At 34.0% G+C, this 24,476-nt stretch overlaps 2 protein-coding genes across 2 annotated transcripts in view; one reads left to right on the top strand and one right to left on the bottom strand.

Annotated features, from left to right (window-relative positions):
- LOC118197830 (A-kinase anchor protein 13-like) overlaps positions 1-24,476 on the bottom strand; it is a 281,410-nt gene that overhangs the window by 234,345 nt on the left and 22,589 nt on the right. The gene's annotated exons all lie outside the window — the stretch shown is intronic.
- Positions 1,486-5,154, top strand: LOC118201624 (uncharacterized). Its single transcript, XM_035373761.2, has 2 exons — positions 1,486-3,293; positions 3,574-5,154. Exon 1 carries the CDS (start codon positions 1,893-1,895, stop codon positions 2,910-2,912), a length of 1,020 nt encoding a protein of 339 aa, XP_035229652.1. The 5' UTR covers positions 1,486-1,892; the 3' UTR covers positions 2,913-3,293; positions 3,574-5,154.

Here is a 24,476-nt window from a genome sequence, read left to right as displayed (position 1 = left end):
CCGGCTAGAAAATATCTGCTTGATAACTTGTCAAATAATATTAAATAATTATACAAAATATAAAAATGACAATATTAATATAAAGTGTTCATATAAAAAGTTAAAAAATTTGCAAATTAATTTCAGCTAATAAGTGAAAATTGGTTATTTTAAATTTATGCTTTGTTTCTGCATAGATTATGCATAATATGTAGCATATGTGTATATGGTACAGCTTCAAGTTTTATAAATGCCCACCAGCGGCCGAGCGGTAAAGTCGCTGAACACTGGTAGTTCGGTCCGAGGTTCGAATCCCGCGAACGGGCTGGCTGCATGGGTGTTTTCGTGGTTTTCCCCATGTGTAACGTATATAAGAGCCAGTTTCCCTTAGAAAGTCCTCCACGAAGGCATCCCTTCCCTTAGGCAGATAGCCCTAGTGTGCTTTGCCATAATAAAATACACCACACCAAGTTTTATAAATCTATTCTTAATAGTGGAATATGTCTGTAATTTGGGGAAACCACTTTAAAAAAAACGAGCCTAATCACTTACCTCTCGGATTGTTTTGATTAAAGGGATACAACATAAAATTGGAGCTAACACAAATAGAAGGCTGTCCTTTTTATGAATGTAATTAGCATTTAATTCTTTGAAATTTTCTTGAAAGATTTATTTATGGCATAACATGCATGTAAATTTATAGTGAAATTCTCCAGCATTTAAGGAATTTTTAATTCATTCCCCTGTTTTGACAAAATTGAGATATCCTGTTTTTATTCGTGAATGGAGTAAGACAGATGACTATGACAGAAGACAGATGACATCAGCTATGTAAATTTGCCTTCTGAAAATTTACATAGCTGATGCCATGGTAGTGGCATGGATTTTTACAAATTATTCTGCCCTTAATATTTATTTTACTGTTAAGAAAATCTAAATAAAATTTACATCCATCAATTTATTGAATTTTCCCCTTTATGTGGATCTTATATTATTTTGGGAATAAATTTAATTCAGATTACATAAATGGATTCCATTTTTATTAAAATTACAGAAATAAAGTTTGCATATTGTGATTATCAATGATATTTTTAGTTACATAAACAAAGTACAGTTAAGACACAATAACACGCCGAATAAATACTGATTCAGAAGTCAAACAACAAAAATCAGCGTTAATTCACAAAATTCACAAAAAGTACAGTTGTTTTAAAATTATTGAAGATATACATTTTTACCGCCTGTAAAAAGAGTGCGCTGTGAAAAATTTAATGTAATCATGCGACCCACTCACGTTTAATAATTTTACTTATATTTATTTTAAGAGAAAACTATTATTTTCGGTAAAGTTAAACTTCGCGGTTATAGTGAGGCGAAAGAGATCGACTAATTCGATCACGTGACCTTCTGAAACTGATTTCGCTATAAGGCTATGCGCTGATGACGTAATTATTTCGGAACCTAAACTATGAGAACTGAAACCTTTCCCAAAACCTTTCTGATTAGATTTTTAAGTGCGCAGTTAGATTGCAGGTCTGTTACCCGTGATTTGGGTGTGCTTTGTCGTGTTGCTAACTTCGTCGTTATTTAAAATGTGATACTCCATTCGTTTTCTCGCAGCTGCCCTTGTTTTCATCACATTTTATGATTGATAGCGTTTAAAAATTTGGACGTGAAGCACGCAGATGAGACCTTTGTAGCTGATAGTTCGGGAGGTGTGACTAATGCTGACGGCTTGAATAAACTTGGGTTGTTGTTCGCTATTAAAAAGAGCTTCATACTATTCAACGTGCTTATTTTTGTGACGTATCCTGTGAATTTTCAGTTGGTTTGAAGGAAAAGTTGGATTCATAAGCTGGATTTCTGCATTACTGTCTGAGTTATAATTTGCTGTGTTTGAAGTGAACTAAAGCATGCAGGGTTATCATTTGACTTACCACTGGGATCGCAGGTCACAGCATTCTTTTTATTGGACTAGTGGGCAATTTCGTTCTCTAAATAACCCCACTGTTATTTCTTGGAACTTCTATATCAATCGTGATAGCTTTGACTTACTTCTGCATAGAAGTGGCGATTCTGAAAATATTACACTGAAAGGTTTTGTAGTATTAAAATGTAGAACAAATAAAGATCTTACACGGACTATTACAGTTGACTGTAGTATGGAAATTGATTGCGACTCAGTTACAGTTGCCTCATTATTTCCTATGTACAATGATGTATTGAATTGTGATATAGATTGTTTTATATATGTTTCAAAGTGCAAAGAATATGAAACTAAATCTGTACAATGTGATCCTGTATTACTAGGATTTGATAGCCCACGGAAACTATTTAATCTAGATGAGACCGGACATCTGGACACGAAAACTTCCTCAATCTTCTTAAATGATATGCGGGCACTCTACGACAAGCAACATCATGCAGATTTCGTTCTCTTCTGCGATGACCGAGAATTCCGAGCTCATAAGTGTATCCTTTCGGCTAGATCTCCAGTATTCGCCCAAATGTTTCAAAATGACACGATTGAAAACACCGAGAACAAAATCATCGTCAAGGATGTCGATCCTTGCATTTTGGAAAACTTGCTGCGTTTCATATACACCGGTCGGATCAAACAGTACACTTATGCAGAGGCCTGCGATCTGTACTATGCAAGTGATAAATATGCAGTACTAGATCTTCAAGACATCTGCCGCGAAATAATTATTTCCTCTCTTTCCACTTCGACTGTTTTTGAGGTGTTGGCTTTAGCCGATAAGCATACAGATGAAAAACTGTTGAATGAAGCTTTGACTTATATTGCTTCTGTGTTTCAGGAAATTAAATTAACCGATGGATGGACTGATTTTCAGAAACAAAATCTGGGTCTAGCAAATCAGGTTTTGTCTTCTGTAGTTGAAGTATATTCTAAATTAATAAATAATGCATAAGATCTTATGCATTAAATTTTACGATGAATAAATATCAATTTTTTAAGAGAAGATTTTTTTTTTCTTTCATGGATTACCTGAAGGATGAAAAGAACAAACATGGTGAAAAGTGTTTTTTCGGATTTCTTCAGTTATGATAAAAGATTACCTTTTTTTCACGTTACATAAACGCCGCATAATGTGATCGTGGTGAATGTTATCATTCGAATTACACGGAAAATACAGAAACACGGAAAATACATCGTTTATTGTGATCAACAATTCGGTCAAAGTATCATCGAATAAATTTTTGTGAACTGAAATATAATATCGAATAAATTTTGATTCTTCCAAAAATCTCAAAACTGATTATAAAATTGCCAAGTCCCAGAGAAATATCAAGTAAGGAACCAGAGAACCTCTTTTTTATTTTAGTCAATCGTTTAAAATTAACCTAAAAAGTAACCTTAATTTGATGCAAATTTTGAATAACTGTATCGATTTTGAAGACGATCAGACACAAGTCTTTCTTCTTCAGTGACTAAAAAATATTCTGCAGAAATTTTACTTCTCTCTTGGAAAAAAAAAAAAAAAAATTCTCTGAAAACATCTACATCAAATTAAGGTTGCTTTTTTTTGCCTCATTTTAAATTTTACATTGTCATATTTTCTTCTATTGTAGGATGCCTTCCAAATATGAAAATTAGGGTAGCATCGGTCCAATAATTTCCAGAAATGTTATTCATAGTTCTTAAATGAACTTCTGCGTTAAAAACCTTACGAACAGTTCATAAGCAAACTTTTGTATCTTCCTAATTAAAATGCTGTGAAAATACCTATTTATATGTGTTTAGTTACAATATTAACTTAGGTAAATTCTAGTGCTAATCTGAAGGATATTTTTTGTTATTATTTGATATTACCATTCGTTTGAGGTAATCAAAATAGACAAACTGATGACATTCAGTGCCCCCTAATATATATCTTTTTGAAATATGATTCATTCTTGATTGTTTCTAGGTTATATAAAGCGGATGTATTGTATCGACCGAAATAGTAATTCCGTATTATCACTTATACTGCATTCTTTTATTTATGATTAAAAATAATATTGTAGCTTTTTTTATAAAAAAATAATAAAAAAAACTACCAATTTGGTTTAATCCTAGTATCCGGTGCACACGGGATTTGGCTACTTTTGGCGACTTTATGATGAGAGCAAAAACGGAACATATACGATGAGTAGTAAACAGGTGTCATTCAAAGAAATTAAACTCAATTTATTCTTATGAAACAATATAGTTATACATAGTATATATAACACATATAAGTGTATAAGTATATAGAAGTTCTCTGGATCATTTTTGGTGTTGGTGATAATTTTCAAAATTGCGCCAAGGCTGCATCATAGGATTTTACCCTAATTTCTTTTTAACTTCATAATTAGTAAATAATGTTATTGAGTTTAACCTACTATATTGTAATCTAATTTTGTCTGAAAATTTATGCAGATTTTTGCAACAATATTGAAGGTATTAATTAACTGCATTATATGAAACTATATTTGTAATTTATTTCCTCTGTTTCCTTCTTGTGCAGGCCTGTGTAAGTTTAGATTAGTTTCATTGTTGTGTTATTAATGAAATAGAGGCTTTTACATTTATGCTCAGTTTGCTAAAAAAAATCCATAATTCTTTATAAATTTGAGAACTAATTTTAATGATTGTTTCAAGCATATTACCACCTCTCTCTTTATCACTTATAAAAAAATATATTATTTTAAGCAATGTATTATGTTACTTAATCGCATTTAATATTCTTCACATTTTTGATAAATGACATGCGAAATTTAATTTTCATACTTTCATGATACTGAAAATTCATAACTTTTCAGCAAAATTTGTTCGAATGTTTAATTTTTGTACTGAATAGCGTTAGGCATTTCATCCATTCTAAATGGTGTAAACTAAAAGTTCCCAAGTATTGACCTCTGGGGGGGGAGTCGGTGAAATTTTAAAGGGGCCCAATAATGATCAAGGCGTCGATTCTCCAGAAACAGATGAACATAGTGATGAAGCCGATGAATGTAAATAAAAATTTGTAATTAATTGTCTATTGATATACAGCTGTATAAAATTTGTGATTAAATAAATTTTTAATAATGATTTAAAATTATTAATAATTAATTTTTTATTACAATAAAAAAACTTTAATTTGCAATTAATTGTTTATTGTAATAAATAAATAATTCTTTAATTTGTAATTAATTGTTTATTCATATAAAGCTATATCATGTCGAAAAGAAGAAATCACATAAAATAAATATGAGGGGGAAAATACGCAAAAATATTTAATTCGTTTGAGAAGTAAATAATATACCTTTTTAAATATATAAATTTTTATGAAACAAGTGCAATATAAAAAAGCAAAACGCAGGAATACAAGAAAATACAACCAAAAAAATGCGAACTTGAATCTTCCTCAGAATATATACTGTTATACGTGTTACGGGCAATGTATGAAAGACTGGCATTCTGTAGTATATTTAGGCATCTTATGAAATGCCTGGCATTTTCAAGCAAAATATGAAATAAGAGAATTTTTATATACGTTACTTAAGTATTGTGTATAATACATAGGCGTTCTGTAGAATGATAAATACTCTTATTTAAAAGTATGATAAAAAGGATAATATAAATCATGATAACGCTATTATTTAAAAGATGTTCATTCCTTAAACATACAAATGTTATTTTGAAAAAATATGGAAAACTGACATTAAAAAGCTTTATTCAAAAACAAGTAAAAAAATTAGTGAGATGATCTTGGTACAATAATAAACTTGTATTCTGTATCTGACTGAAACTGGAAATAATAAGGTCTACCTGACAACGGGAATTAAATTCAAAAAACATCGTAAGTTTCACAACAATGCCCCTTTTAATTCCTTTTTGTATTTTCTGTCAGCGCTCACAAAGTGTTTTTTCTAAAAGGGCTTACAGTTCAATATCATGTACAGTCAAAAGTCGTTAATCCGGACTCGTCGGGACTTCGGCAATTCCGGATTATCGATTTTTCCGGATTATAGATCATCAGTTTAAATCTCGTAAAATGGCATGCAGAAATTCTAAAATTAAAAATATGAAACCGTAATTTATGAAATAAAGAACAATTATGATCTAAAGGGTATCAAAATTTACAAAAAAAAAAAAAAAAAAGGCTTAATATTTATTTGTTTACTTTATTAAACATTTCTTTCAATGTAAACTGTTTAAGTTGCTTCGTTTTATGTGATAATACTTTCTCTTTAATTCTATAAACTGACATAATTTCTTGTTCAGTTACAAAGTTCCGCTGTTCAAGTCCCGTAATTGCTGTGCCGAGAATACCGACTAACTTGTCAATCGAAATTTTTTCGTTTTCACTAACCTCTCTGTCACCTTTTTCATATCTTTATCCATTTTTTTGCAGCAATTCCACTTTTTGTTTGACGGACATCGAAACATACTTTCGTTTTGTAGATCCTTTGGGAGCTCCAGCATCGGAAATTCTATTTGACATAATCGAAAGTTCAAATTTACTTTTATAAAATTGCTCTTACAGTCTGAAAAAAGTAATAAGCCGGATCCAGTTCGAAGATTAAGGAACAACGCAATCATCAACCTTAACTGAAATAGATAATTAGATAATTTTAGCTTATACCGTCCGTTATACATTAAACGCGCAAGCGAAAGGGTATTCTGCACTTGCGCACACGCATATGCGCAGTCGTAAAGGTCTTAAGCGCACGCGTAAACGCCTATGCGCATGTGTCAACGCGGCGCATGCGCAGAAAGTTTTTAGCTTTGAGGTCCGGATTATGGGTGTCCGAATTAACGACTTTTGACTGTATAATGTTTTTGTATTTGGTTGAAAGTTCTTTCAACATTCTGCCATGTCCTGTGCGTCCAACAGCCAAATGAGTTTCATAAGTATGTAAAAAACTCAGTGGTGACGTACTGACGCCTTCTTTATAGGAATAAATGAGTTTACTTTTGCTTTCCACAAACATTACATCATAGCGATTCAGCAACAAAATAATCCCTTGGTTTCTTCCTGATAGTCATTTTGGATTTCTTTAACATTATTTATTAATTTCTGACAAGTAGTTTCGATCAAGAAAAAATTGTTTTCTGCAGCATTAAGTCGAATTTCGGACAGTTCATCGTCGAATACTTGTTTGATGTCTGTAGGCCATGACTCCTGCAGCATTGCAGCTAACTCCTCCATTTTCATGCAGAGCAGTAAAAAACTAATTTTTTTTTTTTTTTTTTGATAAATTTAAGTAAAATCGCGTATTTTGACACCCCCGAACAAACCTGGTATATGGAACCACTTCTGATAAGTAATTTCGGTTATTCGAAACGAATCGGATACGTATTTCATACTTGGCCGGTTTGTTATTTGGCATTGTAAATAAAATGCCTAAGCAATGTGCGAAATGTTTAGTCGCTTCATACATCGCCGGTCAGTTTTCAACCTTCCATAAAATGCGTAGGTATTGTAATATTTTGTTATTTAACAAATAATTATATTTATTATTGAAGTGGCAACGCCATATTTGTATGATATAACCGTTGTTCAGCAACGTAAGAAATTGTTTAAAATGATTTTCTGAAATTTTACCAGCTAGGAGATGCATGAAAAATTTGTAACGAAAAAGACTATATTCAAATTATCTATCTCCGTAAACTAAAAATAAAATTTATGTTTTACTAAGAAGATTATCTGTTATTTTGTCAATTACTGCAAAATACATTACAGTATTCTATAAAACTTCGGATTTCATACTTTGCCGGGAACATATAAAGGGTGTCCCAAAATTAACGCAAGATTTCAAGTTTGGCAACCCTGAAAAAAGAACAGTTTGAGAGCCGCATATTCACAAAGCCTATAGACCATTTCTCTAAGGTCTGCTGTCATTGGATGAAACATCTGCTTGGCGGTCATATTTGGAATGGCGAGTTATCGCCCTGTAGGCGTGGTAATTAACGCCAAACAAACGGAAACAGCGTTCATTTCATTCGATAATTTTTTATTTTATGAATGAAAGCTAAGAGGAACTGTGTGGAATATGTTTTAAATAACCTACTAATCTTATTAATAGTTTATTTGTATTTGAATTTAAACTATTTAAAGTACGATAATTGTTTTGCAAGAAAAAGTTTTTACATGGAAATGGCACGTGTACTTTTTGGTCATTTCTGTTAGAAAGAACCTGTTGTGTAAATTTCCATAACGCATTAATTTATACAAATAAAGGAATATTAAAAAATAAACCAAATGAAAACATTCAGTAAACATTTAAGGGCGTCGGATACCTATTCTTTTTTACCTAAATTATGAAAAGTAAGTATAACTAAAATTATATTTTATTCCATTATGCGTTATTTCTGTTGAAACGCTTTTCGGGATCTTGGATCGTAATCTTGCTACCAGTACCTACTACAAAGAGTACAAACCAGTAAATAAAAATAAGAAAAATTATCAAAAATAGAGAAAATAAAGACGTTTAATTTTTAATACCGTATCCAAACAAATAATGACGAAGTCATTCAATAAAGTTGAAATTAAAAAAATCCGTGTAGAGCAGAGTTTACGAAAGCTACGAACAGGGATAGAACCGGCGATCTAGAAATCTGACAACTTGTTCCGCGCTCGTTACCGCTGAGCTGCGGTTTCGCCGGTCAGCTATGCTCAATTTTTGGTACACCACTCTTAAATACAAATTCTAAAGGCGATGAACCAAAAGTCGCCAAGCACTAGGTTCTGTAACCCTACGTTTCCTGTTTCAACCAATCGGAGCAAACAGCAGTAGAAACGGCCTGTAGGCTTTGTGAATAAGCTTGAGAGCCGAGAGTTTAGGGTTAATGAAAATGGAGCGTTATACGATACAACAACGTGTCTTCATTATTGAACAATATTTTTTAAATAATGAAAGTTTGGCGGCCGCAGTTCGAAAATTTTATACAAAATATGGTAAAAATAGTGTTTTACCTCGTCAACTGTGAAATGATTAATTGAAAAATTCGTAGAGACTGGATCAGTTGGAGACGCTAAACACACCGGTCGTCGAAAAACAAGCCGTTCAAATGTCAATACTGAAGCAGTGCGTGAGAGTGTTGGTGAAAACCCAGGAACATCAATTCGGCGTCGTGGACAAGAATTGCAAATTTCAAGAAGCTCTCTACAGCTTATACTCACAAAAGATCTGTGTCTTCATGCTTACAAAATTCAATCAACACAACAACTGAAGCCTATGAACAGCCAAGACAGTTCGTGGAATGGATTATTAATCATCAAAAAGTGGATGCTGGTTTTTCGAGCAACGTAATCCTAAGCGATGAAGCACATTTTCACCTCGATGGCTTTGTTAATAGCCAAAATTGCCGTGTTTTGGGGTTCGGAGAACCCACGTGTTATTAGCGAAAAACAAATGCACCCACAACGTGTCACTGTTCAGTGCGGATTTTGGGAAGGAGCCTCATCGGACCATACTTTTTTGAGAATGAGGCTGGTCAAGCAGCAACTGTTAATGGTGCTCGATATCGCGACATGATAACACAGTTCTTTCTGCGGAAATTGGATGATATTGATGTGGCCAATATGTGATTTCAACAAGACGGTGCCACATGCCATACAGCAAATGAAACAATTCAATTACTGCATGAGACATTTCCTGATTGTGTAATCTCTCGTTTCGGTGATCAGAATTGGCCCCCTAGATCATGTGATTTAACACCATTAGATTTCTTCTTACGGGGTTATTTGAAGCCAAAGGTTTATGTCAACAATCCCACAACCACACGTGCATTACAAGAGGAAATTAAATGCTGCATCAACGAAATTCAGCCACAATTATGCAGAAAAGATCATGAAACATTTCGACGAAAGGGTGCTTATGTGCCAGCAAAGCCGTCGAGGCCATTTTCCCGATGTGTTATTCCATAAATAACCCTATCCTATGTACTTTATGATTCACTTAAAAAATAAGGATCTAAAGACTAAAAACTCTCTTTTGTAATGAATTCAAATCATGCGTTAATTTTGGGACACCCTTTACAAGCTGCTTGCGAAATTTGAAAGCTATTAACGTTCGCTTTTCCGCGACAATAAAAATCTGAACGTGGCACCATGGGTCATAGAACAGCTGAACTGCAGTTATGTCTGATATTATATTGCAAGAAGAGCGGATTGCGTTGAACGACGATGTTCAAGCGCAATTCCTATTCAAAACACAGGTGTACGCTAAGTTTTGGAATTTATAAGTATCCGAGGGAAGTAATCCCCAAAATAAAACTCGTTACCGAATCAACATTATTGACTTTCCCTTCTTCTTTAGTAGAAGCAGGTTTCAGTCATGGAAGTAGGAAGTAAGATGGAGTCGCCCTAAACAAGTTTCTCCGTACCGTGCTCTGAAGCACCGGCGATCCCTACGTGGTGACCAAAACATTGGGTCATTCACCATTGAGTTCTATGGGATTTGACGCGTTCGGGTGTAAATATTTTGTAATTACGTCGCAAATATACATATAAATGTATATATTTTCTTTTTCTACAACACTTCAGAGTCCTAAGTATGTGAAAACAACATATTTTTAAACAACATTTCATTCTGAACGGAATTAAATGCTATACTTTTCACAGGACAGTTTTCTCAGAATGGTTTAATTTGAATGAAATATTTTCACAAGTTTTCGTTAATTATATTAGAAAAAAAAATTAAGGTAATTCGATTTTATTCGGTTAAGGTACAAAAATTAAGATTAAAGTTTATTGTATTATTAATATTAAAATAATGCATTATTTCTTTTCTATTTATAGAGCTTCTTCCTAAAATACTTTCTTAAATATGACATGATTTTTTGGCTTCTTTTAAATCGAAAAATGTAAGTCAATTTATAATTAATGCTCTATTCGGTTCATTTTAAATTAGAGAATTATTAGGAATTAGAGAAATACTTTAAATAAGTATTTCGCTAATTCCTAATAATTAAATAGGTATTAAATAGTATTTGACTTTCTTGAACATTTCTGAAAGGGAATAAAATAAGTTTTTTTTTTTTTTTAAGTATTATTTAAAACTTGTAACTGAGTTATTATAAAATGTAAAGGGAATAATTCTTTTAATTATACTTATCAGATTTTTTTTTTTTTTTTTTTTTTAATTTTTCATTTCAACAATACATATTCCAAAACTCTTTATTACGTTCTTAAGCGCGCATCTCATAGCATTTGCTTTACAATACCTTTTAACAGATTGCTTTCCAATACGAACAATTCTTGCTTAAATAGTTTTATAACGTATTTGTCAACAGGATTTCAATTTATGTTTACAATTCAATATTAAGGTTATTATATATTTAGATAACATTTATAATTATTATAAATTAGATAAATTTAATCATTAGATTTCTTCACAGTACTTTCACAGTTGTTTATAAGTGAATAAATTCTTCATTTCAAATATATTTATAAATAATTTAATGATTATTTAAGTATTTTGTCAAAGGCAGATACATGCTTTTTGCAAGCACATGCATAAATACCCGTACATATTTCCTATTTATCATTTCCGGCATGTGCAAATCTTTAATTTCTGTGCATTCACTATATTTTTCGTGTAAAGTAATTTACACTAATTTAGCATACACCCGAAAGTTTTACATAAAAAATATATATGAATATAATTTGAATGAACATTATAAGTATTATTTTTAATACCCACTCAAAGGTCAGTTTTTCTTCAAAATTCCTCCACGATGGCATCTCTCTATTTAGGCAGATAGCCCTTGCATGCGTTACTCTATTTAATAAAAACTTAATCTGACCTATGTGCCTAATTACAAATATTTTAACATACTTAATTTTATATTTACATTTAGCCATCAAGTTTCAAACTTTTCAAATCTTCTAGAAAATAAATTTTGGCAGATCTCTTTTAGCAATTTTCTTAAAATCTATATTTTTGTAGTGCAACAGCTTAGAATTTTATAAAACAAATTCATAATCAAAATCGCTGTTGTTAGTTATCGAAAAATAACCAAGATGTGATTTTTGCGTAAATGTCAGTAAACTATACAAATTGCTATTATCCATCACACTATGAATGTTTCTTTCATGCGAGAGTGTCCCTTTTTCGATTTCTATGGAACTGTCGTGTGTCGAAATACTATCAGAATCTTGTCAAGCGAGCTTCTGAATGTAAACAAAGAATACCCCGTCTGGTGACCCAAGCTTCAAAGCAGTGCTTCACTTCTAGCGCGGAATGGCCCCTCCTCCCTTTCCTACCTCCATGGTTTCAGTTATTTTAATAATTCAACGAAATGTAAGAAACAGGTTAAATATTTTTGAATGACGTAATTTAAGAATTAGTTCTTTTCTCCCCAGAATTAAGAAAATTACATCAATATATCCAACATAACCATCGCATTCATTAAAATCGGATTTTATGCAATTAAAATTCATGATTGTATTTCTGAAAACTTGCTTACATTTCTAATGTTAATAATAATAAGAATACAATAAATCTGATGAGCACATAACTTCCTTGTACGGCCTATTAAATTATGTATATTTTTTGCTGCATTTCATTTAAATTTATTTTATTAGAGATATATTTCTCATTCAAGCAATTTAGTTCTCACTTCGCGGCAAGGAAAAAATACATAAAAATGCAAAACAACTTCATTAAAAATTGTAAAATACAGAAAAACCTAAAACACCAAATAGAGTTTTAAAAAAATTACAATTAGAGTTCAAATTAATTAAAATTAGGCAGAAAGACAGATTTTTCGGTGCACGAAACTTTTGGCCCCACTCAGTGAAAAGACACTGAAGTTGGTGCAGAAACTGACTTAATTCACAATGCTACTAAGTTTCAAATGTAAACAAATGGCGGCGTCGTTAGGCTTACTGGAAATTAAAGAAACTTTTAAACTGTTGATAATTCTACCACTATTGCATGCAGATTAACTAAAGGCATAAAAAGCTTAACCGGAACATAAGAACAATATAATACAATCACATTTAAAGCAAAAAATGCACAATTTACCAACATATAAGAATTAAAAACTTAGCGCACCGAGCCAGGTAAAAAAGTGGTTATATATATATATATATATATATATATATATATTTATATTTATATACGTTTGGTGTGGCCAATTGCCACCAAAAAGGGAGGTGCTCATCTACATGTTATAGCAGTCCCATATACAAAATTTCAGCCTTCTGAGGCTGCTCGTTTTTGAGTTATGCAAAATACGTACATACCTACGTATGTGCAGAGGTCGCGGGGGAAAAAAAATCTCTTTTGAGTCCATTTTAAATCTGCTTCACAATCCGGTTTGAAAAAAAGAGTCCTTTATTTTGTCCGTACGTACAGATGTCACGCAGAAACATTGCTTAAATGGAATTGAGAGTTGTCAAAATGGATATTTTCTTTGAAATAAGATACCCAACATTTTTGCGATTACAATACTTCCTTTACTTTGTACAAGGAAGTAAAAATGACAAAACAAATGCGTTAGTTTTATATTATTATAGCATTAATCAAATAGTGGTTTACGTTCATGTAAAGTTTGTGGGAAAAATTAATGAAATTTTAATTCATTTGCGTTCTGATTTTAACAAATATCTAAAACATGTAATCAAATTTTCTTAATACCGATTATAATAAATACAGTCAAAAGTCGTTAATCCGGACTTGTCGGGACTTCGGCGATTCCGGATTATCGATTTTTCCGGATTATAGATCATCAGTTTAAATCTGATAAAATGGCATGCAGAAATTATAAAATTAAAAATATGAAACCGTAATTTACGAAATAAAGAACAATTATGATCTAATGAGTATCAAAATTTAAAAAAAAAAAAAAAAAAAAAAAAAAAAAAAAAAAAAAAAAAAGATTAATATTTATTTGTTTACTTTATTAAACATTTCTTTCACTGTAAGTTGTTTAAGTTGCTTCGTTTTTTATGTGATAATACATTCTCTTTAATTCTATAAACAGACATAATTTCCTGTTAAGTTACAAAGTTCCGCTGTTCAAGTCCTATAATTGCTGTGTCGAGAATACCGACTAATTTGTCAATCGAATTTTTTTCGTTTTCAATAACCTCTGTCACTTTCTTCGCTATCGGAAGCGAATTATAACGACGAGGCATTTGATTTAAATCATATCAAAGACGGAGTACATCGAGATGAAATACTACACTTAGTAAGCAATTATAAGCCAAATAAAATAAAAACATCTGCCCTGAAGATAAGGATAGGGCTGACAGATCAACTTCCGATTCATTGCGCGCCGCGGCGTTAAAGATAAACAAAGTTTAGATAAACAAACGTTAAAGTTTAGATAAACAAAGGATATGCCTTTATCCATTTTTTGCAGTAATTCCACTTTTTGTTTAATGGACTCCGAAACATACTTTCGCTTTGTAGATCCTTTACATATTAGTAAATATATATCGGAAATTCTATTTGACATAATCGAAAGTTCAAGCTTACTTTTATAAAATTGCTCTAACAGTCTGCAAAAAATAATAAGCCGGATCCAATTCGAAGATTAAAGAACAACGCAATCTGCAACATTAACTGAAATAGATAATTATATAATTTTAGCTTAGCTTATACCGTCCGTTATACATTAAACACGCATTCGTAAACGTTTTTTGCGCACGCGCACACGCATATTCGCAGCCGTAAAGGTCTTACGCGCATGCGTCAACAGAACGCATGCGCAGAAAGTTTCTAGCTTTCAGGTCCGGATTATAGATCATTCCGTATTATGGGTGTCCGAATTAACGACTTTTGACTGTAATATTATTTTTAACAATGTATGTTACTTAATAGCATTAATATTCCTCATATCTTCAGTAAATAACAGAAAAATGCTATTTTAAACTGAAAATTAATTCCTGTGGCAACTTTAAAACTTTACTTTCAGGGAACTTCGTTCATAATTTCTACTCTCTACAGAGAGTAGTGAACAATTTAAACTGTTAAATTTTCTTTTGGCTTAGCATTGCAACGACATTACAAATCGAAAGGCCCACCGCGGCCAAGCGGTAAAATCCTCAACGCTGGTAGTTCGGTCCGTGGTTCGAAAACCGCGAACGGGCTGGCTGCATGGGCGTTCTCTTGGTTTTCCCCATGTGCAACGTGCTAACACGAGCCAATTTCACTTAGAAAGTCCTCCACGTAGGCATCCCTCCCTTCCGTGTAGTGCCTTAGGGCGGAACACTTAAATAATAATTATTATTATTACAAACCTAAAATATAAAATAAATCAGAAATGAAAATTGACCCTAATTATATAATGCACCAGTTTTATATGCGAAATATTGTGAAATCTACGTTCTCTTATCGACTATAATTTTATCTATAACACGTATAAAATCAGATATTCCTCAAAATTATACTATTCGATTTAAAGTAAATTAATAGAATTGATACAGTATGTGGATTGCCAAATTGGTACCGGTTTATAACAGATTGAATGCACACAGAAACGATGATAGCTTGATAAAATTTTTTTTTCACAAAAGAACACTTTATTGTTCTGGAACATTCCACAAAAGCACTCGTAGAGTTCTTCTCGGTATCACAAAGCACAATCAGTAGTTACACCGCAAACGACATAGAAAGTTAAACATTACGCGAGCAAAGCGCATCTGAAGAGCGAATCTAACACGGAGATATCTCAACACTCCGAACTCACTTTGAACTAAACGAAGCGACGAGGTAACAGGCCTTAGCTTGGGAATCCCATCCATTTGCCTCCGCAACTATAGAAAACTGAGTTTCGTACTCGACTTCCTTGATGACGGCAACAGAAACCCTGACATCAATTCGTTTTTCGACAGTAGAAATTCTCTCTTCGATTTGCTGTTCGACAGCAGAAACTCTTTCTTGAATTTGTTCAATTTTATCTTAAACTGTGTCTATTCTGCCTTCCACAGCCTCGAATTTGCTTTCTGTTGTAGTAATTTCTCTTTTCATTTCCTCTTGACCTGTTTCAAATTTTTCTTGGCCGGCTTTCATCACTGCTTTAACAGAATTTACGGACTCTTCTATCTTCTCTTGGATTGCAGCACTGTCATCAGCTGTCTTAATTGTTCTTCAACCTCTCCAGTTACCGGCAACCTCACTCCTGACAAAATTGTTGCGTGCGTACGGGTTCGTAATGGATTGAATGCACACAAAACTGATGATAGCTTGAACAAATTTATTTTTGCAAAAAGAAACACTTTACAGTTCTGGAACATTTTACAAAAATACTCATACAGATCTTCTCACTATCCCAGAGTACAATCAGTAATTACACTTCAAACTACTAAGAACTTTAAACACAGCGCATCCAAACAGCGAAGCTCGCACGATCTCTCAGTACTCCGAAGTCAGCTTTGAACTAAAAGCTGAGATTTTTTTACTGATGTTATGCTTGCGTGACATTTGTATTCAAAAATTTAGCGGGTAGTAAATTTTACATACCAGAATGAGTAGACATGCTCCTCGGTGCAAAAAAAGTATTTTATGATTTGTTACGACCGGGATAATTCCATGTAAATCTTACTGTTCAAAACATTTCCTGGATTTGTGGTTTCCGGTGGGATGATTTCGGTGAAAGGCAACAGAGTTGGGGTCGTTCAAGAGGACAATGATTTAGATCAAACTCTTAAGGAGTTCTGAATAGAGACTGTTGAAACAACTCTTCCAAAAAAATAAATAAAGAACAATATAAAGAATATTATATGCTGATTCATAAGCTTAATGATGAAGGAAGATAACAAGACCTTATTTTATTCTAACCAATTATTTTTAGTTCCAGAAACTTTCCTTTCCCTTCTGATTTCAGTTTCCTGCCAGAATGTAATTTTTAATGACGTTTATGCAAATCTAAGTGAGTTGAAAACAGTATTTAAGCAGCTGTTTTAAGAGTTGTAGTAGGAGAGTCAGTTCCGAATTTATGGCCGCGTGTTCGATGTAGCTTTGTACGTGAATAGTTGGTGCTTAGCTATTCTCTTTAGATTATATTGATATTTTAGGTTCGGCTTTGCTGTGCGTAGCCAGTTTAGCGGTTTAGATAACGAAGGAGCCAGTCGTGTAGCCAGTATCACTTTATTGTGATTGCACATCTTATTTTTCTGTTAAGTGGTGGTAAATTGTGAGCACCGAGTGAGTGCACTTCTGTTGAGTTCAAATAAAAAAGGTTATTTAAACTTTCTTCTGCAGTCATATGTTCTTCCAAGACCTAGCGAGAATTCGCTACTTAGTCTTTTCAGTAGGGTCTACAGTGTATGATTCCAAAACATACTAGAAGACTCTGCAATATATAGAATGATTGAGATGCTTGCAGCGAATCCTGCGGAGAAAAGAAAATGATGCACATTTGCAAATATACGAGCTTAAGATTGAGGCCTACGGTAAAGTTAATGCTCCTTACTTAGCCATGAGGACCCTTAAGCAATTGTCTATTGACGAAGGTCAAAGGTTTCCATTAGCTGCTCCAGTCTTGGACGATGTCCTTAGTGGAGTTGAATCTTCGAATACCACAAAGGATCTTCAGTTAAAATAACAATACTAAAGTGTTCAGGAATGGCACTGCCCAAGTGATGCAATAAGCCCAAGTGATGCAATAATCATGCAGAGTTTGCGGGAGATAACCCCACCTATCCATTTTCTAATAAAGAAAAATCCACAACTCCTAGGTGTTTCCTGGACATCTAGGAAAGACTTTCAGTTTTAGAGCGAAACTTGATAAAGACATAGTTATCACCAAACGACATATAGTATCCACAATTACAAGACTCTTCTTTTACTTTTACACTGCTAAGGCGGACTACTGGTCAGGAATAAGCACTTGCAGTATGATGTCCGCCCTGCAGAAGCCATAACGGCATTTATTGAGCCTAAATTTTTTTAAAGGTTACATCTAGATAAGGGATACAAAGGACTATCTTGGATACATATGGCATTCTTGATTGTATAGATTTAAAAAAAAAAAAAATGCTTAGAAATACAGAGTTGCATGGATACAAAACTGGTTTGGGTAAAACAGAAAACAATAAAATTCAAGACTAACAATGGAATTTTAAGCCTGCAGTTATACATCAACTGACTTAATATTATACAACTATACACTTACTATTATTCCACACATTACTAAAAATATATCATGCAACACATTACTAGAATACTGAACAACATACTGACACAGTATAGCTGATACTACAAATAAAACACACCATATATAATGCGCGCATCAGAAAAGTAGACAATTCTGTACATGACGCCTAATCATAACACTAAAACTAATCAAAAGAACATTAAACAATAACCTTGTTGAGAACAATCACAGTGAAAATTAGGAAGATAATATATTGTAGCAGAGCTGGGATGCTGAGTCAATTCAAAACATTAAATCCAAGAATACATTTCAATACATACTTACAAAAATCTACAACCAAGAAAGTCTGGTTCAAGACTACTATTATACATCACACTTACTTACCATTATACAACATTAAACTAACTATTATAACCCCACACTAATGAAAAACAAATTATACAACACACTTAATGGAATACTGTACGTACATTGAAATAAAATGGCGAATACTACAATATAACAATCAATATACAATGAACTTATCAGAAAGTTGGCTCTGCGGCTACGAATACTTGTTAGAAACTGTTACATTTTACACAATACTAGAAACTGAAGCAAAAGAATTGCACCCAATATTTCATGGTACTAGCCGAGAGCTCTACACATGTATTTATTATTATACCGCAAGCTTACTTGAAAACATAACACAACGCACTTATTACTTAACAGTTCAACACACTGAGACAATATGTGAATTGTAACACACAGAATACAATACACACAATACACAAATTAGGTAAACACAATAAAATTTAAAAATGAATAATGAATAGAAGCGACATTGAAGTACAAATGGACGGACATTGATTGTGGCAATCTGCTACTAGGAGGTAACATGTTCCTGCTAAGTTATTCATATACTGCACTAAACATGGCTGTCCTGCATATAACATAGGTACAATGACATGCCATTAGAGTGTCTGAAATTGTCCTAATTTGAGTAGTTGAACATAATTGAATATTGTATATAATAAAATACGAATTTTGTATGATAAGAATTAGGAAAGCTACTGATCTTCTGTAGTTGTTGGTTTAGAATTGCCTGCTGTACCTGCTGTTGACACCACTGCTGTTCAACATAATTCACGAGCACAAATGTCCATCACTCACTCGATGAATCTGATTAAAAGCTAGCTTACTTCTGTGGAGGGTGGCTTTCAACCCGGACCAGTGTGATCCAGTAGCCCTTTTTTTTTAAATGAAATGGTGTCGTGAGAAGGCAATTCAAAAGCAAAGAAATCTGGATCACCTAGTATTACATATCTATAACTGTCTGAAGTAACTAATCTAAAACGAAGTAGTAAGTAGCTTGGAAATGGTCCGTGTCCAGTAAAGAAGTGTGTAAGATGAGCACTACTGGTGACCAGATCCAGATCAGCTTCTGAAAAAGAAACGAAACGAAAGGCCTGGGGAAGAAACGAAAGGCCTGTGGTGGAGTTGTTCCATTTCTGTTGCCAAATTTCTAATATTTTGTGTTTGGTAATCTTTTTTAAATAGGAAACTGGTGCTTTGAGGTAGTATTTCAGGCATATTCGAGTCGTTAGCTGCTAGCTTGGCAAGCCTATCGGCCTCTTCTTTTCCAGCAATGCCTGCATGTGCTGGAACCCAGCTCAGGTGCGGTCATTGGGACTCAGGTATCTGAAGCAGAGTATCGCTAATGTGGACAGAATCCGCTTTGCTGTTAAGTTCTTTTATGGCCAGTAGGCTCAATGCTGAATCACTCATTCTGACTGGTCCTGTTAGATTTTGCTTAATATAATTTAATGCTGCTGCCTTAATTGCTACAGGTTCCGCCTGAAATACGGTGATAGCTTCTGTGACCAGGTGTAGTTGATAGTATTACCTCGCATGACGCAGAAGCCGCTACCTATGCCAAGCTGTATAATATATATGCATTGGAACCATCTGTATAAAGACAAATTTCGTGCCTAGCCGTAATAAATTGTTGTTAGGGCTCTATGGTGACTTTATCATTACAATTTATGTCCACCGGATGTTCCAGGGAACGAGAGAAAGAATCCTCGTAATCACGAGCGCGGTAATGGGTGCTCCACAATATAAAAGCTTCCTGCGTAGGATCCATGCTTGTCCAGCCTCCCTCTCTACGAGAAGATACAATAGTGGTAACCCTGCAAGGACCTGCAATGCATCTGTCGAGGTCCTATATGCTTTAGTAATCATGAGGAGTTGCAGACGTTGAATACAGTTGAGCTTCCTCCTCAGGTGTCCAGTGAGATAAATACCTCATGCTGAAGACCCGTACAAAATCACCCTCTCTGTTATTGTGCGACACCAGATATTCAACATGTCTGGTCTAATGCCCCAATACATGCCAGTAGTTTTTCTTATGTTAATTGGTGAGAGGTACTAGTTTTTGGTGTATATTTTGCAAATGTGGTAGCCAGTTGAGGCGGTTGTCTATGATGACACCTAGATATTTCAACTGGGAAACAGTCCTGACTGGATGCCCTAATAATCTGATAGCTGGATTCCGCCTCGGTGGACCTTTACGCTCTATGAGTAATATATTAGTTTCGGACGCTAAAATTTCCAGTTTGTTATCTGCTGCCCATTGTGCAAAGAGGTTTCAGTGCCCGCTGTACATTCTCCTGCAGCCTTTGTCTTCCCGTGACCAAAAGCAGAAAGTCGTCGACAAATGCCTGGACTTTGACAGTCTCATCACCATTGTAAAGATCAAATATCGTGTTGGCAACCAGGTTTCATAAGACTGGGTCTAGGCATGAGTCCTGGCGACAGCCACAGTCGTCATTGAAATTGACCATATGGCACTGTTATCTGTACTTGCCGATCAGACAAATAGCTGAGAAGAATCCTGAGGATTTCTATCGGGCACTGAATCCGGTCTGGACATTCGATCACATCTGGCCACCAGAGTGGATTGCTACAGCCAGTCATAATCGAACAGCCCAATATGCATCTGCTATTGATTTGCCTAATGAAGATCCCGCCGATTAACAAAAAAATATTAATATAAAAAATGATAATTAATTGTTTATTGATGCAATGAAATCTCATTTAGTGGTTTCCAAAAACCAATTATCACTGGTTGCCAAAAAAAAATATTGAAAATTGATAATTAATTGTGTACTGATGCAAAGCTATATCATTTATTAAGGAAGAAATAATGTAAAATAAATATATGGGAAAAATACACAAAAATTATTTACTACATTTTAAAAATCAATAATATATGTATTTTTAATGTATCAATTTTTTATGCAATAAATGCAGTATGGAAGAGCAAAACGCAGGAACACAAGAAAACGCAAACAACAACAATACAAACAACAACAACAAAAAAAAAAAAAAAAAAAGTGCTACAGTCGAAAGAACTTATCCTCCTCATCTAAATGGATTGAAATTACAGGTAAATTCTTAAAAGTAATTTTTTTCTGTTACAGTAAGACCCCGCTTAACGCTGTTTCGTTTAGCGCTGTTTCGGTTTAGCGCTCTTTTATTTCAACCCGGGGATTCCACGAAATCGCTCGCAGCATACGGGGATTCCCCGAAATATTATGCAGCGATAGGTTTCAAATACATATCCGAAAGAGTGTACTTGTATTTCTTGTTTGGTGCGGTATTGTACAGACATATTTTTATTATTGGAAACATTTGTTGACATTATTGTAAGTAGGTATTAATTTACATATTTAATACTATATTACAGTGTCAAATATTTTGATCTTTAGTTTTTTACTATGGGTGATAATGAAAAAGAAAAGAAAGCAACCAGAAAAAGGATTTCACTCAAAACTAAAATGGAAGTGATTAGAAGATTAGATTCTGGTGAAAACATAGGCCTTTCTTGGAATGAGGTAACAGAAAGATCTTTGAAAGGAGTATGGAATAATATTTGCCCGGATTTAAGTAAGAGCGATGACGTTGGACAATCTATCGATGTGGATGAAATAGTGGAAGAGATAGTGAAATTAACGAAGCAAACCGGTTTTGAAGGGGTAAATGTGGAAGATGTCGAAGAAATAATTCAAGAAGCAGCGTCTAGTCTTTCTAATGATGAGCTCAAGGAATTAACTGAACAAGAAGAAAACAAAAATGTTGACAGCAGTGATTCAGAAGAAGAGCAAAAAGAACTTTCGATGGCGTTTGTAAAAAGGAGTTTGTCTACCATAACTGAAATAATGGATCAATTCATTGAAAATGATCCGAATTTTGACAGGAGCTCAAAAGTAAGGCGTGGTGTTAGAGATGCTCTATCCGTTTATGAAGAACTTTTAAGAGAACAACGCAAAAGAAAAAGGCAAACAACATTAGATGCTTTTGTCACAAAAAGGCAGAACACTGAAAACGCGGAAGGCTAACTAAATATGACTGACTGAGAATTTTATTTTTATTTTTTTTTTTTTTAAGAATATTCGTTTTGTTATTTATATTTTGTTTTTATTTTTGCAAGAAATAATAATGTGGTATTAATTTGGGCTTTAAGAAATAAATGTTTGGTTTTATTTTTATTAAAAAAAACATACTTTTTAAATTTAATATCTAACCAATTTCCTAGCCATCTTCCCCTAACCCCAATATTTACATGTAAAGATAGCCTCGTTTAGCGCTGTTTCGCATTACGCTCTACTTTGATGGAACGTATCCCCCGCGTTAAGCGGGGTCTTACTGTACTTATAATATTGGTAATTTTTCTTTCCTGTTTCCCCCTCCCGGATTAACAGTGATTATGGCTTAACCGTGACCGTCGTCGAAGCATTATCCCGTTTAAACAAAAGTCTACTCTAATTATCATAAAAAGGAATAAAAAATTCAAATAACTCCCCAGCCTTCGATTTTTGTGCAGCAAACTTTCTGGGATTTCAATACCGAACAGCCTTTTGTGTTAGAATGCTCGGGGGGTGGAATAGGTGGGAGAGGAGAGAAAAGGACCCGTTTTGATAGCCGGATATGTCCGGAAATGCAAGCACCCTTTCCACTCCATTTCCTCGGAAAGGCCTTCCGCGTCGAGGCCAACTTCCACTCTTGCTCACCCGGGAGGCGATTCGTGATCAAGTGGTTCTCTGTGAGTAATTTCTGGAGAGGGAGCTTTTTGTTCCAGATCGCATTCGGTAGAAATCGTACAATTCCAACTTTCCCCGCCCCCCTCCCCCCAAAAAAAGGGAAACTGGAAGTGCTAAAAACATTGATGTTTGTTTCGGAACAATTTTCTGTTTGGGAAGGAAATGTTTTTCTGTCTTACCGTATTCTTTAGGGATTACAAAGATACAAAATTGCCCGAATTTTTCAATGTATACCATGTTTCCTCGCGCATTTTCTCCCCCCTTTTTTAAATAATTTTACCGTCCTAATATCGAGAAAGGAAAATTATGCGAGTCGTTTAATTTCTGAAGAACATGTTTATGGTAAAAACATAACCGATGAAAAGTTGTCATGGATGAATTACTAGTCCCTATCACATTATTATTTCTTTAAAATAAGCCTACATTCCGATAAGAGTACAGACTAATATTAACATTACAATAGCTGAAGGATAACGAGCCGGACACGTCGTACTACCAGCTCAACTATATATGTAATTCCCTAGGAGAACCTCATACGAATGAGTTTTTATCAAAGTTCCCAAGAGGGATATCGAAGGGAGGAAGGAAAAGGGGGCAAACAAAAGACCCTTATTTCGATAGCTCTAACACATCGGCAATAGATTAAAGATAGTATAAACTGGAACGTAAATAAAAGAAGTAAGGTTGTAGAGTCATTAGGTTAATCGGAAGCGAAAAGATGAAAAATATGCAACCGCCTTCGCCGGGAATCGAACCACGGACCTCTGGAATACCGGCCCAGCGTGCAGAACCACTACACCACGAAGGCTCGCTAGGGAAGTGGGAGAAATACCTTATATATTCCCCTTCTTAAAGGGCGACTAGGGTTTTAGGGGACCTAGTCGCCAAATCCTGGGTGTGGAGAATCATCATCCACAATCTTTTTTAGTTCGGGCGCCACTTGTAGAGACATTAGGATTTTTTAGAAGCCAGAGAGATGAAAAATTAGCAATCGCCTTCGCCGGGAATCGAACCACGGACCTCTGGAATACCGGCCCAGCGTGCAGAACCACTACACCACGCTAGGAAAGTGGGAGAAATACCTTATAAGGTGAAATCACATGTTTCGGACACTTCTTAAGCGTAAAAACTCCTTCTATGTCTGGGTAACTTAAATAAGAATCTGTACAAAATACTACGTTTGAAAATAATGGAATAAATGGAACGGGAAATAAAATAGATAAAATTCTAACACAAAATTGCAAATACAATTTGAACACATTGAATAAAAATTAAAATAGTCAAGTGAATGAAATTTACCAATAAAATGGTCTTTTGAAAGAAAAACT

This window comes from Stegodyphus dumicola, chromosome 2 (genome assembly GCF_044657685.1).
Source record: "Stegodyphus dumicola isolate Sdum_Otavi_A_Nest chromosome 2, ASM4465768v1".
NCBI lineage: Eukaryota > Metazoa > Arthropoda > Arachnida > Araneae > Eresidae > Stegodyphus > Stegodyphus dumicola.
The sequence above is the reverse complement of the archived record's forward strand: the minus strand, read 5'-3'. Positions and strand labels throughout refer to the sequence as shown.

Excerpts from the sequence above, each read along its gene's own strand:
- LOC118201624 (XM_035373761.2), top strand. The coding sequence starts at position 1,893 with ATGCAGGGTTATCATTTGACTTACCACTGGGATCGCAGGTCACAGCAT.